General features: G+C 33.8%; 3 protein-coding genes across 3 annotated transcripts; 1 reads left to right on the top strand and 2 right to left on the bottom strand.

The window, feature by feature from the left end:
* Positions 1-4,151: 4,151 nt before the first annotated feature.
* Positions 4,152-7,431, bottom strand: LOC107948522 (cysteine-rich receptor-like protein kinase 26). The gene is made up of 7 exons (XM_016883105.2): positions 6,116-7,431; positions 5,871-5,999; positions 5,632-5,771; positions 5,316-5,526; positions 4,969-5,206; positions 4,696-4,846; positions 4,152-4,614 (listed from the first exon to the last, which is right to left on the bottom strand). The coding sequence occupies exons 1-7, from the start codon at positions 6,945-6,947 to the stop codon at positions 4,267-4,269; spliced, it is 2,049 nt and encodes a 682-aa protein (XP_016738594.2). The 5' UTR covers positions 6,948-7,431; the 3' UTR covers positions 4,152-4,266.
* A 53-nt stretch (positions 7,432-7,484) lies between these two features.
* On the bottom strand, positions 7,485-9,569 carry LOC107948523 (cysteine-rich PDZ-binding protein). The gene is made up of 4 exons (XM_016883106.2): positions 9,422-9,569; positions 9,166-9,283; positions 7,838-7,929; positions 7,485-7,749 (listed from the first exon to the last, which is right to left on the bottom strand). Exons 1-4 carry the CDS (start codon positions 9,435-9,437, stop codon positions 7,685-7,687), a joined length of 291 nt encoding a protein of 96 aa, XP_016738595.1. The 5' UTR covers positions 9,438-9,569; the 3' UTR covers positions 7,485-7,684.
* A 1,305-nt stretch (positions 9,570-10,874) lies between these two features.
* On the top strand, positions 10,875-12,272 carry LOC107948524 (probable dolichyl-diphosphooligosaccharide--protein glycosyltransferase subunit 3B). The gene has a single exon (XM_016883107.2). It carries the CDS (start codon positions 10,996-10,998, stop codon positions 12,022-12,024), a length of 1,029 nt encoding a protein of 342 aa, XP_016738596.1. The 5' UTR covers positions 10,875-10,995; the 3' UTR covers positions 12,025-12,272.
* The last annotated feature ends 541 nt before the right edge of the window (positions 12,273-12,813 follow it).

Genomic DNA, 12,813 nt, shown 5'->3' with positions numbered 1-12,813 from the left:
TAAATGCTCACACGAGTTGTGGGTTAGAATGTTAAGCTATACAATGCTGCTCACACGAGCTATAGAGAATCCACAACAAATGTAGGACCTCAGCCATCGGTGGGACATCCAAGACCAACATCTGGAACTATAATAACCTTAATGACATGTCATTTGTATCCTAAGCACTCACAAGGTTCAAATAATCCATGTTTCATATCCAAATCACATAATTATTTACACATTATTTTATCACAAGTACTTATCCATGCAATTTCTCATTTTCAATCATAACCTTCAATTTAGCTAATATTATAACTTAACCCAAATCCTTGATTATCATATAACAATCATTTTAAACTATACACAACACAAATATGAATCAACATTTCACCCAAAACAGCAATTAATAAGCTTAATCAATATATGAACTTACCTAAACAAAAACGGTTACGAGTACAATTCCGACGACTATTCCGCTAACTTAGCTTTTCCACTGTTTGAGTCTGGTTGATTTGTTTCTTGATCTGAATAATAATTTTTATTCAATTAATCAATTCAAACAACTTAAACGATCAAACTTACGCTTATAAGCTATTTTTAACATTTTACAAAATTACCCCTAAACTTTACACTTTATGTATTTTAGTCCCTAAACCCGAAACTTTCAAATTGAGCACATTTAATCCTTATTCATACTAGCTGAATTTCTCTTAGTCCCCAAACAAACTATAATTGTCATGATTTCACAAGAATTCCATGAAGCTTTTCTATTTTAACTATTAAGTCCTTCAACATTAAAATCACTAAAAACTACTCTACAAAATAGTCCTATTTAACTATCAAGCTTATAAATCTACCATCGTACTTCAAAAACACTTCAAACACAACAATGGAACATTTCAAATTGTTTAACATATTTATGAATTAACCCCCGGATTAGCTAGATAGTTACAACGATCACAAAAACATAACTATTTACATACCATGCATGAGAAATAAAGCTAGTCGATTCTCCCTTGAACAAAAATGGTGTTTTTGGTTGGGAAAATGTTTGAATTAAGAAGATGGTAACTTGGTTTTCTTTTGTTTTTGTTTTTAATTACCTACTTACCATTTTACCCTTTTAATTCAATTAGAATTTCAATTATAAACATGCGTCCATCTATTAATCTATATGCTATAATTACCACTTAAGTCCACCAATTCACTTTTCTATAGCCATTTAATACCTTTAACTAATAGCAATTAACTTTTGCAACTTTTACGATTTAATCCTTTTTACTCAATTAACTATTTAAACATTAAAATTTTCTAATCATATTTTAACACGACCTTGTAATAATCCTATAAATAAGAAATAATAAAATACTGACTCACTTTTCAGAATTGTAGTCCCGAAACCACTATTTTCGACACCACTGAAAATGGGCTGTTACACGACCTGTCACACTTGCAGTACATCACTAGATTATAATTGTTTTTGCGTTGATTTATAGCCCTGGTGCACGCACATCAGGGAACAATCAATTCTCTCACAATATTTTAAATTCAAACTTTTTTATAAAGAACTATTATAGAAGTTCTTTATATAAATTGATAATCTTGCCATGTTCCGTTCAATGCTTAGTGGACTATTTTCGTAGACAATCATTGGGTTTTATTGTATCCTCAATGTTCATTTGCCAGTAACTCTTTTGCACACCAATAAATAGGTGAGGGCAAATAGAACCTTAAAGAAAGTGGCATTGATACACGCCTTGAAGCCTTTGCTGATTTCTCATAAGTTCATTTTTATCCCCACACACCAGCACATTAAAGTAAAATATATATATATATATAAACTTTAAGTTCTTAGTTGTTAAAAGAAGTTCAATGTGGCCAGATGTCTACAAAGTATATTGGGACAAACTTTATGATTGTGGATCCTCTTATTAAGGGACTACCACCCAAGGTTTTTCCATAAGCACATTGCTCATATGGTGTAATGTCATTTGAGGACATTCAATTTTAGTGAGAGTTTGGAATTTTTTTATTTTTTATTTTTGGTTATAGAATTATTTTCACTTATTTCAATTTTTGGATCTTTTAAGGTTATTTTCTACATAAATAAAGCTTATTTGGTTTATTCATACTCTGATTTTGGTAAGGTTTGATCTCAATAAGGTTTAAAGAGGACAAGTTGAAAATAGACATGTTTAGATCACATTGCATGTAATTTCAATGAGGCATGTTCATACTTGATATATGTAATTTGGTTGTGTTAGCATACGTGATCAAGGATAGATTTAGTTACAATATATGTAACGAAATGCACATTAGTTCTATGCTAATATAATTGAAGGACGAGATTGTTTGAAATTTCATTTGGATATGATAGTAAAGTTTTGAGATCATAACAGTATATTATAATTTGTAATTATAAGGTCATAAGTATCTATATGTGTGCGTGGTCCAAGTGGGAGATTTTTGAATAATATGGACCTCACATATATGTAATAAGAATAATTACATATTATTTAGTACTATAAAAGGTTAGTCCAAATTAAAAGTGATCTAATGCAATTAAGGCTTATCAGGCTATATTTATAAAATAAAGTATGGGTCAAATATGTGTGGATACTTATAACTAATTTCTAATTGATGATTGGATAATTATCATCAATTAGAAATTGAGTTTAATATGCAAAATTTATATATTAGAATTATAGTTTCCAAATTACACATACATAATTTTTCTGATATCTTATCTTCAGAAAAGAGAAAGTCACATTCTATAAATTATTTGTGTGTTAATATAGAATATCAAAACCAAAAGGTTCAAAAATTCAACATATCGATGTATTCAATATGCTTCTACATCTATTTTTTTTTCTTAATTATTTGACATGATAAAAGTTACAAATTTTACGATAGTAACATTGAGAAGAAAAGTTACAGAATTTGAAGTAATGTTTTTGATAATATGAGAAACTGTTTAATGAGGAATTTTAAGATTAATATTATTTTTGCAAGCATATGCCTGGAGAGGATTTTCTTATAATAGCATTTGGCTTGTGAGTTGGCCAAGAAAATTCATAATTGTTGATGTCATCACAAGAAGCGTGCTCAATTTCTAATATTAGTGTTATTTTGTTTTTGCTTTCTTATTAGTCGAACTTTGGGTGCTTTTATGGAGTTTTTAAGATGCTGGAATTTTCTTTCTTGTTTAGAAGTGCGATATTTAGATTGAGATGTTTTATGATTTGTAAACGTTTAGTTAATTTTAAACTTTCGGATTTTAATAGAATTTTTTTATAGCAGGAAAAAACACAAGAAAGAACTAACTATTTAGTATGACTCTTCTCTCCAATTTTTTCACACACCGCAAATGTAAATAAATAAATAAAAATTATGGGAAATTCACAAATGATGATACCACTTTAATAAATTCCATCAACTATTGATGAAGAGAGAAGATCCTGCAATATATAAGAGAACATGTACTAATAAAGTGTGAAACTTCAGTGATGAAAATTCTGTATATACGAATAAAACACGAACAATAACTTAAATTAATAGAATAAGATTTCAAGGCATGTATTAAGCCATTATTTCTAAGGTTCTATTCACCCTATCCATACTCGGTATGCAAATGAATTTCAAGCAAATGAACTTCGAGGATACAATGAAGCTTAATAATTATTTGTGTTTTGCACTCACAAAAATAGTCCACTAAGCACTAAGTAAAGTATACCAATAAAATTAATTTCTATGAAAAATTTCTGCAATAATTCTTTAGATAATAAAAAGAACTTTTTGGTATATTTTTCAAATGAATTCCCACGCCTATCTATAGAAATTATTATGTCTCTCTATAGAGACATAACTTCCAATAGGTACCTTTTTTGAATAATAACATATTTAAAAGAGACATAAATATTCAACTAATCTTTTAAATATATATAATTATTAAAGTAAAAGATACAATTATTCAAATAGTATACAATTATTCAAATAGTTATAATTATTTGATAATTCTTTTTTAATAACCAAAAGTGATGACTTTTTATTATTTACACCCTTTTATTTATAGTTATTGGAAAACTTTTCAATAATGTTCTCTTTTGCAAATGGTGAAGCATCTAAAGAAAGTAGCTTATTGACATGGGAGTGGTGAAAGAAGATGGATATGAAACTTCAACCTTGTACTCTTTTCTATGAATGAAAAATCTGAATTTTATTACAATCAAGAATGATAATGAGGCTGAATTTTAACACACAAAATACGTACAAATGACCAAATTGCTATCTTGGATACAGCTCGGTAATGGATAATTCATTTTCTGAGGCTACAGCAACTTCATTTCCAGATCGACTTGATATTGTTGTCCCTGAATTTAAGTCCTGCGACCGCTGCACCTCCGATTGAGCTTTGCTGTGCATAAAAAATGCAGGCTCTGAGGGTAGTGGGAGAGTGACAGAGTAGCTAGTAAGCATTAGAACAACTGCACCCATGTTTGGTCTCCGAGCTACTTTTTCTTGAACACAAAGCAGCCCAATGTGGATGCATCTCATTAGCTCACTTCTTGATCCATCCCTCAAACTGGAGTCTACAAGATCAAATGCTGTCCCAGCCTCCCAATTTCTCCATGCCTGTAAGGTTTAAGTCGTGCGAAGTGATAAACTCGACATTCTTTTAAAGCATCATAATATGCAGAAGATTTGGATACTTACAAAGTTTAGAAGATGTTCTGTATCACCCCCATTTTGAAAAACCTTGTTCTTTTGACCACTTAAAATCTCCAAAATCAATACACCGAAACTAAAAACATCTGATTTAACAGAAAATTGCCCATGCATTGCATATTCAGGGGCCATGTATCCACTACAAGGCAATCGATATAAGAAAAATTAAGTACTTTTCTTTTTTTGAATCGTCCTGATTATGTTATTCTGAGTGACAATAATTACCAATCATCAATCAAAAATTTATTTTGGAGTACTTACTATGTTCCCACAATTCTACTGGTAGCACCTTGAGTTTGATCCACAGCACACAATCTTGCCGTGCCAAAATCTGCAATTTTGGGCGTCATCTCTGCATCTAACAATATATTGCCAGCTTTGAGATCTCGATGAATAATTCTTAGTCGAGAATCTTGATGAAGGTAGAGAAGTCCGCGAGCAACACCTCCTATGATTTTGTATCGTCTTTCCCAATCCAAATACGCTTTCTTAACTGGATCTACATCACCATAAATGTACAAATTTGAATTAATGAAATAAAAATGGTTGCTGGTGTTTAGCTTTGTAGCAGAGATTCTATAATACATTAATACACTGACATATCATACCAAATAAGAATTTATCCAAACTTCCATTAGGCACAAACTCATAGATGAGAAGCCTTTCTTTTCCTTCAAGGCAGAAACCTTGAAGCCTAACCAAATTCCTGTGCTGAAGATTGGCCATTAACTGAACCTCGTTTTTGAATTCAAAGTCTCCTTGTCTAGAATCTGAAGATAACCTTTTCACTGCTATTAATTTTCCACCAGCAAGTGTGCCCTGACAAGATATCAGAATGAATAATATATATGTGTGTAAGTATATGCTAATTGAACTTATGATTTGGTGCAATACCTTTTTTTTTTTTAAATTCTAACGTATTACCTTATAAACTGCTCCAAATCCACCTTGCCCAAGCTTATTTGCATCAGAAAAGTGATCTGTTGCAGCTCTAATGGTGTTTAAATCATATTGTAAAGACTCTTCAGTTATGAGTTCATCCACTGCTTCAGTTGCTTCATGCTCTTCAGAGGTGTAAAAAATGAAACAAAAACAAGTAAATTGTAGATTCAGTCACAACGTTTCAAAAGAAAGAAAATCAATAAATTGACACTTCTACTTACTTTGAGGTTTCAGCTTTGGCTTCCTCAACCTTGAAATGATGAAGACGCAGCTGGAAATTAGAAGTAGAACAAAAGAAACAGTAGATACAGATACGATAATAGTAGTTTGAGATGAATTACTCTTATTTCCTGCAAAATTTCAAGGTGTTTCCTTTATGAATGAAGAAATAATTAAGTTTGGATCTCCCCAATTGCATAAGCAAACAGGATATGAAAGTATCTGAATACTCTTGAGAAAGCGTTACCTGTTGTTGTTGTATTGTTTGATGGCGGGGAATATGAGGGTGAGGATGCTGGTGTTGGCATTGTACCACTATCAGCAGCAGTAAGATTATAGAATCGTTCAATGTCAAACCTAATATTACAACCAGCCATACCTACCCTGCCTCCTTGTTTTCCGTTACAGCATTTCGGGATAAGTCCAATGGCCTGAGACAAGCAAGAGCTGCAATCAATCTGTTTGACATCGGCAGTGCATTGAAGAAGCGCATATATTGTTTGGGAAGGTCCAACTCGTGTGTTTCCAGTTGCAAACTTTCCAAGCGAAGTCCCCGATGAAGCCGTATTTGTTAGGTTGTTCAATAAAGAACCCAACGCCTGACTAAAAGCAGCTACATTCCTCACGTTATTTTCATTCCACATGTAGAAAATAGGGTTGATTTCCATGTTACCAAGGATGGAGTGATTTGTGTAGCGGAACATGCAATAGTCATACCATATAATCGCCTCTCTTTGGTTAGGGCAGCGATCTCTGAGCTCAGCGTTTGCGCTATTGATGCAGTTGAAGCAATCACTTGAGCTCGCATCTCCTCTGCAAAGTGCAATTGCGTTTGCCATCTCGGAGCCTTGGCCTGATGAAAAATTGTAGAAGCCGTTTTCATGTGTTGTGTTGTGGAAGAAAGACGAAAGCAAGTGATTGAGGTTGGTCTCATAAGTGCTGTTTCTGGTGAAGTTACCACCTGACTCTGAACAAGAGTGGTCTAGGTATAGACGCTGTTGTTGAGCAACGGTAAGAGTAACAAGGGAAGCTGTAACTAAAGAAGAGAACAAAAACTGCAATGAAAGATCCATTGCCATGATTCCCTGCAGATATGCAAAGCTTAATGTATGATTTTCAGAGTATATTAAAATGATGAATGCTCCTGTCACGGCGTTGAATGCTTAAAACCTTCATGATTCCGATATTGGTAGATTAAGCTGTCAGGGTTTTTTAAGGATGATTGAAGCACATGCTTGAAGCAGACTTAACTGATTAAAACCAATTCGATGGTCGAACCAATCAGACCATAGTTTCATAGATTCAACTGATTTGATCGATTTAATTGGTCCAACCAATTCGATTAAATAAATCATTAAATTTTCAAAAAATAAAATCAAAATCCTATTCACTCGATTCAACTGATTTTTTGCCCAAATCAACTGGTTCAAAATCCCTCGCCAAAGAGGTACCCCAATTGATTCCCGGTCCGACCGACCAATCCGATTCAAAGACTTGAGACAAGAGAATATATACACACTCAAGCCTACTCATTATTCTCTCGTTTCCTTTGGAAACGTGTCGAGTTGTTATTACCGCCATAGTTACTCCAGCTATAGACATGATTAATAGCATAGTAAATTAAAAGGGTTCCGTTTGCTAGTAAAAATCATGGAAAGAAATGAAATACAAATGACCAGAAAGATGACCGGTGAGTATGCAAGATAAACATTAACATTGACAATCTTATACAGCCTTCGCGATCATGTTCATGTGTTGTCAATGACAACGAGCAACTAAGGTATCTACTTGAAGAACAGCTAATGCCCCTTCCTTATTATACATTGCTCTGCTTGTAAAGCTTGGTGTCGAGCACTTGCTTGCCACACATCGCACATACACCTATAGAACACACATGTATCCGATGTTACAAAAATTGAATCACAAAATCAATCAAATGGCAAGATATAGCAACACCAAACCGTCATACCTTTGGAATAAGCACAAGTGTGACAATACTTGCCGTCTTGGTGCACTTGCTGCTTGCAAATGATGCACTTAGTATTTCCATAAGGAGTCCACCTGCAAGGAGCAAATTACCAAATAAAAAATAATGGAACATGAAAAATGGAATCCAGATTCATACATAGAAGACAAAAAAGTGTAATTGACCATGTAAGTGCATTGGTCTAATTATGAATTGCATCTCTATTTTATGGAAACAGAAAAGTTAGTCCCTCTAATTTGTCAGATTTTGATCCTTGTGCTTTTACACAAAAACTGGGAAGTTAGTCCAATTGTTGGCAAACACATGAACTTAAACTGCTATTTTTGTTAATTTGTAGCATATAAATTGTTGAACTACTGATTTTTATTAATTCTTCACATATAAATTGTTGAATTGCAAGTCAGCAATTTAATGACAAGGTTTAGCAAAATTATCTAATTGGACTAACTTCTCATTTCCACAGAATACAAGGACCACAATACAACAAACTAAAGTAGAGGGACCAACTTCTCAGTTTTCATGAAGTACAGGGATAAAATTCAAAACTAGACCTACGAGCATTGCACGGATAATCAGCATTCTTTTAATGTTACATTTGAGAAACATAAATTTGAAATTCTGATGATATATAAACTGTATGAATGAAATGTATACATTATGAATAAATTAGTTGCAATTTGATATGATCTTATATTTGAAAGGTATAAAAACACAAATTCCTGAGACTCATAAATACTATAGAAATTTTAAATTCACAACTAAATAGGCATCCAACAAATGCAGTGATTTCGGAAATAATCATGAATGTTACCTTTGTAAGTGTTGATAATTACAAAATTTGCACTATTTTTAAACCCAAATCAAAGTTTTGAAATCTATGTTCCCAAACACTACTAATAACTTAAAAGACAAGGAACAAATAGAAAATTTTGCAGCTCAGACCTAAGCCCTAAGTTATGTTTTCAACCATTACCTTCAGCTTAAACCCAGAAAACTAGCACTCTAATTAAATCATATTCCCAACGGGTTACCGCCACACATGCAAAATTGCGTATATACTAATTAGTACTATAAGAGTTTCAATTCAACATTAAGAACTAAATCCCAGACATGGAAGAATTAATTGTAATTTACAGCAATCATCAAGCCAAGAAATCAACTGATCAACAAACTATTGCTACGAGGAAAAACAGACAGGGAAATCAACTTTTTAAGAAAAATATTGTAAAGAAGATCTAAAATTTGATCACGAATTGCAATTAATAAATTAAAAAAAAAAACTAAAAACCGATAGAGTAAAGCACAAATACCTTCGCTTTTTAGAGAGGAGTTTATTCTCGTTAATTTTCCGGCCACCGCTTTCGTTTGTGTTGCTGGCACCTTCCTTCCACTTATCCGGCACGATCACCTTCGACAGCTTCTTTTGACCTACAAATTAAATTAATCAAATCCGTAAGTTTTTTTTTCTTTACACTTTTTTCAGATTAATGATATCACAATCAACGCCAATTAATCGAAAACATCTCAATTAAAAGTGAAGAAAAAATAAATAAAAAGAAAACTTACACTTCTCGCACACCATTGGAGTTCTTTTCTTTTGCTCTGCAACTTTTCCCCTTTTTCACAGATCGGAGCCCTTAGAATTCCCTTGGGCCGTCTCGAATAGAAGGCATTTATGTATTTGTTTTGTTGTTGAAAATACGGGTTAAATCCATATAAAGTCCCTAAAATATGGATCAAATTTTAAATTAATCCCTAAACTTTAAAGCTTTCCAATTAAATCTTCAAAAACTAAATTATTGGGTTTTTTACCTATATGGTATTAAAAAAAACTTAAATAATACAACTTAAAATTTAAATATGAAAATGGTATGACCAGGGTGGTCACGCCACCGCCAGAGGCGGCACCACCCTGGTATCTGACACAAAACAATTAAAAAAAAAGAAAAACAGTATAAAGCTGAAAAAAATTGAAAAAGAAAGCTGAAACGAAAAAAAAAGTTGCAGACTGGTGGTGGGCCTGCCACAGGCAGCACCGATGGTGCCAGTGTCAGTGGCGGCACCGCTGGTGCCACTGCCACCGGCAACACCATGATGTGACTTTTCAATCACAGGGGTTTTGGGGTTTTGGCTTCTTCTCTATTTAGGACCATATATTATGGTCCCCTAGCTCATTTGGGAAAGAAAAGAGGGAAAAGAAAGAAGAGAAGAAGAAGAAGGAGCAACCAGACGTGAGGGAAGGGAAGAAAAAAGAAAAAGAAAAAGAAAAATAGAAGGAAAAGAAGAGGGAGGGAAAGAAGGAAAAAAAGGGTAAAGACCAGTCACCAACTGGTGCCGCCTCTGGCAGAGGCAAGACCAGTGCCGCCTCTGACAGAGGTAAGACCAGTATTTTATTTTATTTTTTTATTTTTTTTCAGATTCAATTTTTTTTCTTTTTTCAACTGTTTATGTCAGGTAGCAAGGTGGTCACGCCTCTGCCATTGGTGGCACCACCCTGCTCATACCATTTCCCTCAATAACTTGGCCTTAGTACCATTTTGATATTTTTATTATTATTTTATATTATATAGATAAAAAAAACCTTAAATTATTCTTCCAAGCAAGTTATTTGTAAATTTAGCAGTCAATTTTATCGTCAAATGCTATTTCTTTCTTTAAACATCTTTAGATTAGGGCTGGCAAAAAATTCAAACCCAACCAATTCGGATCCAGTCCCAATTTAATAAATTCGATATTTTTTCAAAATATCTTTATATATATATGATAATAAAATTTATATTAATAATTTTTTTCAGCATAATTATATATATACTACATTACAATACCTCGCTTCTTATACAGGAACTGTTTTGGCTGAATATTTTTTAAACTACATTATAAAATATTTCATTTACTGAAAAATGATATTTTTCAAACTATTCTAACTTAGTTTTATTTAATTTTTTTTAATAATATAAGACTAAATTGATATATTTAATAGTAAAATAACTAATTTGATCAAATTTCTATAATAGAGGAACTCCTAGATAGATTCACCCAATCTTCTCTCCAACAAACCAGTTGCATGCAGCAGTTGAATGTAGAACCCAAACTCTCTTCTTCGTAAACCAAACGTCTCCAAGAAACTCCTCTCCCCCAAAATGGCGATTTCTTATATTCATCTCTTCATACTATCGTTCGTTTCCATTTCTCGCTTCCTTGAAATTTCAAAAGCTGGAGCGGAATCGGAGCTTGTAGCCGATCTTTTAACCCTTCAATCGCAATCAGAATCGGGTGTTATCCACTTAGATGATCGAACCGTCTCGAAATTCATCACTTCCACCAAAACCCCTCGTCCTTACTCCCTCCTCATCTTCTTCGACGCCATCCCATTACACGACAAATCCGACCTCCGCCTCCCTGTGCTCGTCCACGACTTCGCCCTCGCTGCCTCTTCTTTCATCGCCAACCACAACAGTTCCAACACCAAGTTGTTCTTCTGTGACCTCGAGTTCCGTGAATCCCAATCCTCGTTCAAACTCTTCGACGTCAATGCCCTTCCCAACATCTACCTCGTCGGCCCCGATGCGGAATCCTTGAAAGACGACACAGAACAAATGGAACAGAGCGGTTTCACCCGACTGACGGAGTCGCTCGTCGAGTTCATCGAGTCCAGGACTCAACTCACCGTGGGTCCAATCCATCATCCACCCATCATTTCGAAGAAGCAAATGGTTCTGATCATTGGGTTTTTGTTGATTTGGTCCCCTTTCGCCGCTAGAAAGATCGTCGCCGGCGAAACCATGTTTCACAATCCAAGAATTTGGCTTTCCGGTGCCATCTTCGTTTATTTCTTCAGCGTCTCGGGGGCAATGCATATTATAATAAGGAAAATGCCCATGTTTTTGATGGACAGGGAGGATCCAAACAAATTGATTTTCTTTTACCGAGGAACAGGGATACAGCTTGGATTGGAAGGATTCATGGTGGGTTTTCTTTATACAATTGTGGGTTTGTTGCTTGCAGTGGTTACCCATGTCCTTGTTTATGTTAAGGATTTAAAGACCAAGCGTATAGGAATGCTGTTTTCGATTTTCGTATCTTTTTGGGCTGTAAAGCAAGTGATTTTCTTGGACAATTGGAAAACAGGGTATGCGATTCATGGATTCTGGCCTTCCAGATGGAATTAAAAAGGTCATCATCATCACCTTTGTTTGTTTCCTCGACTACTATGAGGTGAATTATGGTTTTTGTGACATTTGGAGAATTTAGTTTAGAATTTGTTATCAATTTTAGATGTTTAAATAACATAATGTTGGCCTTGTAGAACATTGTTTTGTTACAAGTTGACATCTTTTTTCCTGGAAAATCAATTTGCTATTAGATTTTCAGGTGTTGATTTGAATATAATGGTCCACATTTATGTGTGTTCTTTTCACTGCAACAGTTCTTAAATTTATCTTAGATTCTTTGTTTTACATGTTTTGCTTTGATAGTTTCTTTGAAACATTTTTATAATTATGGTTAAAATTCATAACCATTTTGTTTCTTTGTAGATTAATTATTAACTTAATATACTTGTCATTTTACTCCTTTTTATCCTTCATAACTAGTCTGACAACATGACAAGAATCTGTTAGTAACTTATTACACTCTGTTAAGCACAACCCAATACTAAAACAAGCTATAATTTAAAGAAAAGCTCACAACAAGTATCTACCATAATTTAGCTATGGACTAGGGCAAGCCACCTGATACTCTAAGCAACTATTAAGGATCAGTTGTACTTTGAGAAAACTAGATTGTATGGCCAACAAACTAGCCAATGAATATACTAGCATGATCTGGGCAGCCTCAAACAACTTAAAGACATGGTATAAAAACCCTAGATACACATCTCATTCACTTTCTAGACTTCCAACTCTTTACCAACTCAAGTTCTTTACTTCCTCCTCCATATCAATACTACCTTTGCTAGT

Source organism: Gossypium hirsutum, chromosome A09 (assembly GCF_007990345.1).
Source record: "Gossypium hirsutum isolate 1008001.06 chromosome A09, Gossypium_hirsutum_v2.1, whole genome shotgun sequence".
In the NCBI taxonomy this organism is placed as follows: domain Eukaryota; kingdom Viridiplantae; phylum Streptophyta; class Magnoliopsida; order Malvales; family Malvaceae; genus Gossypium; species Gossypium hirsutum.
This window is presented reverse-complemented; position numbering and strand designations above follow the sequence as displayed.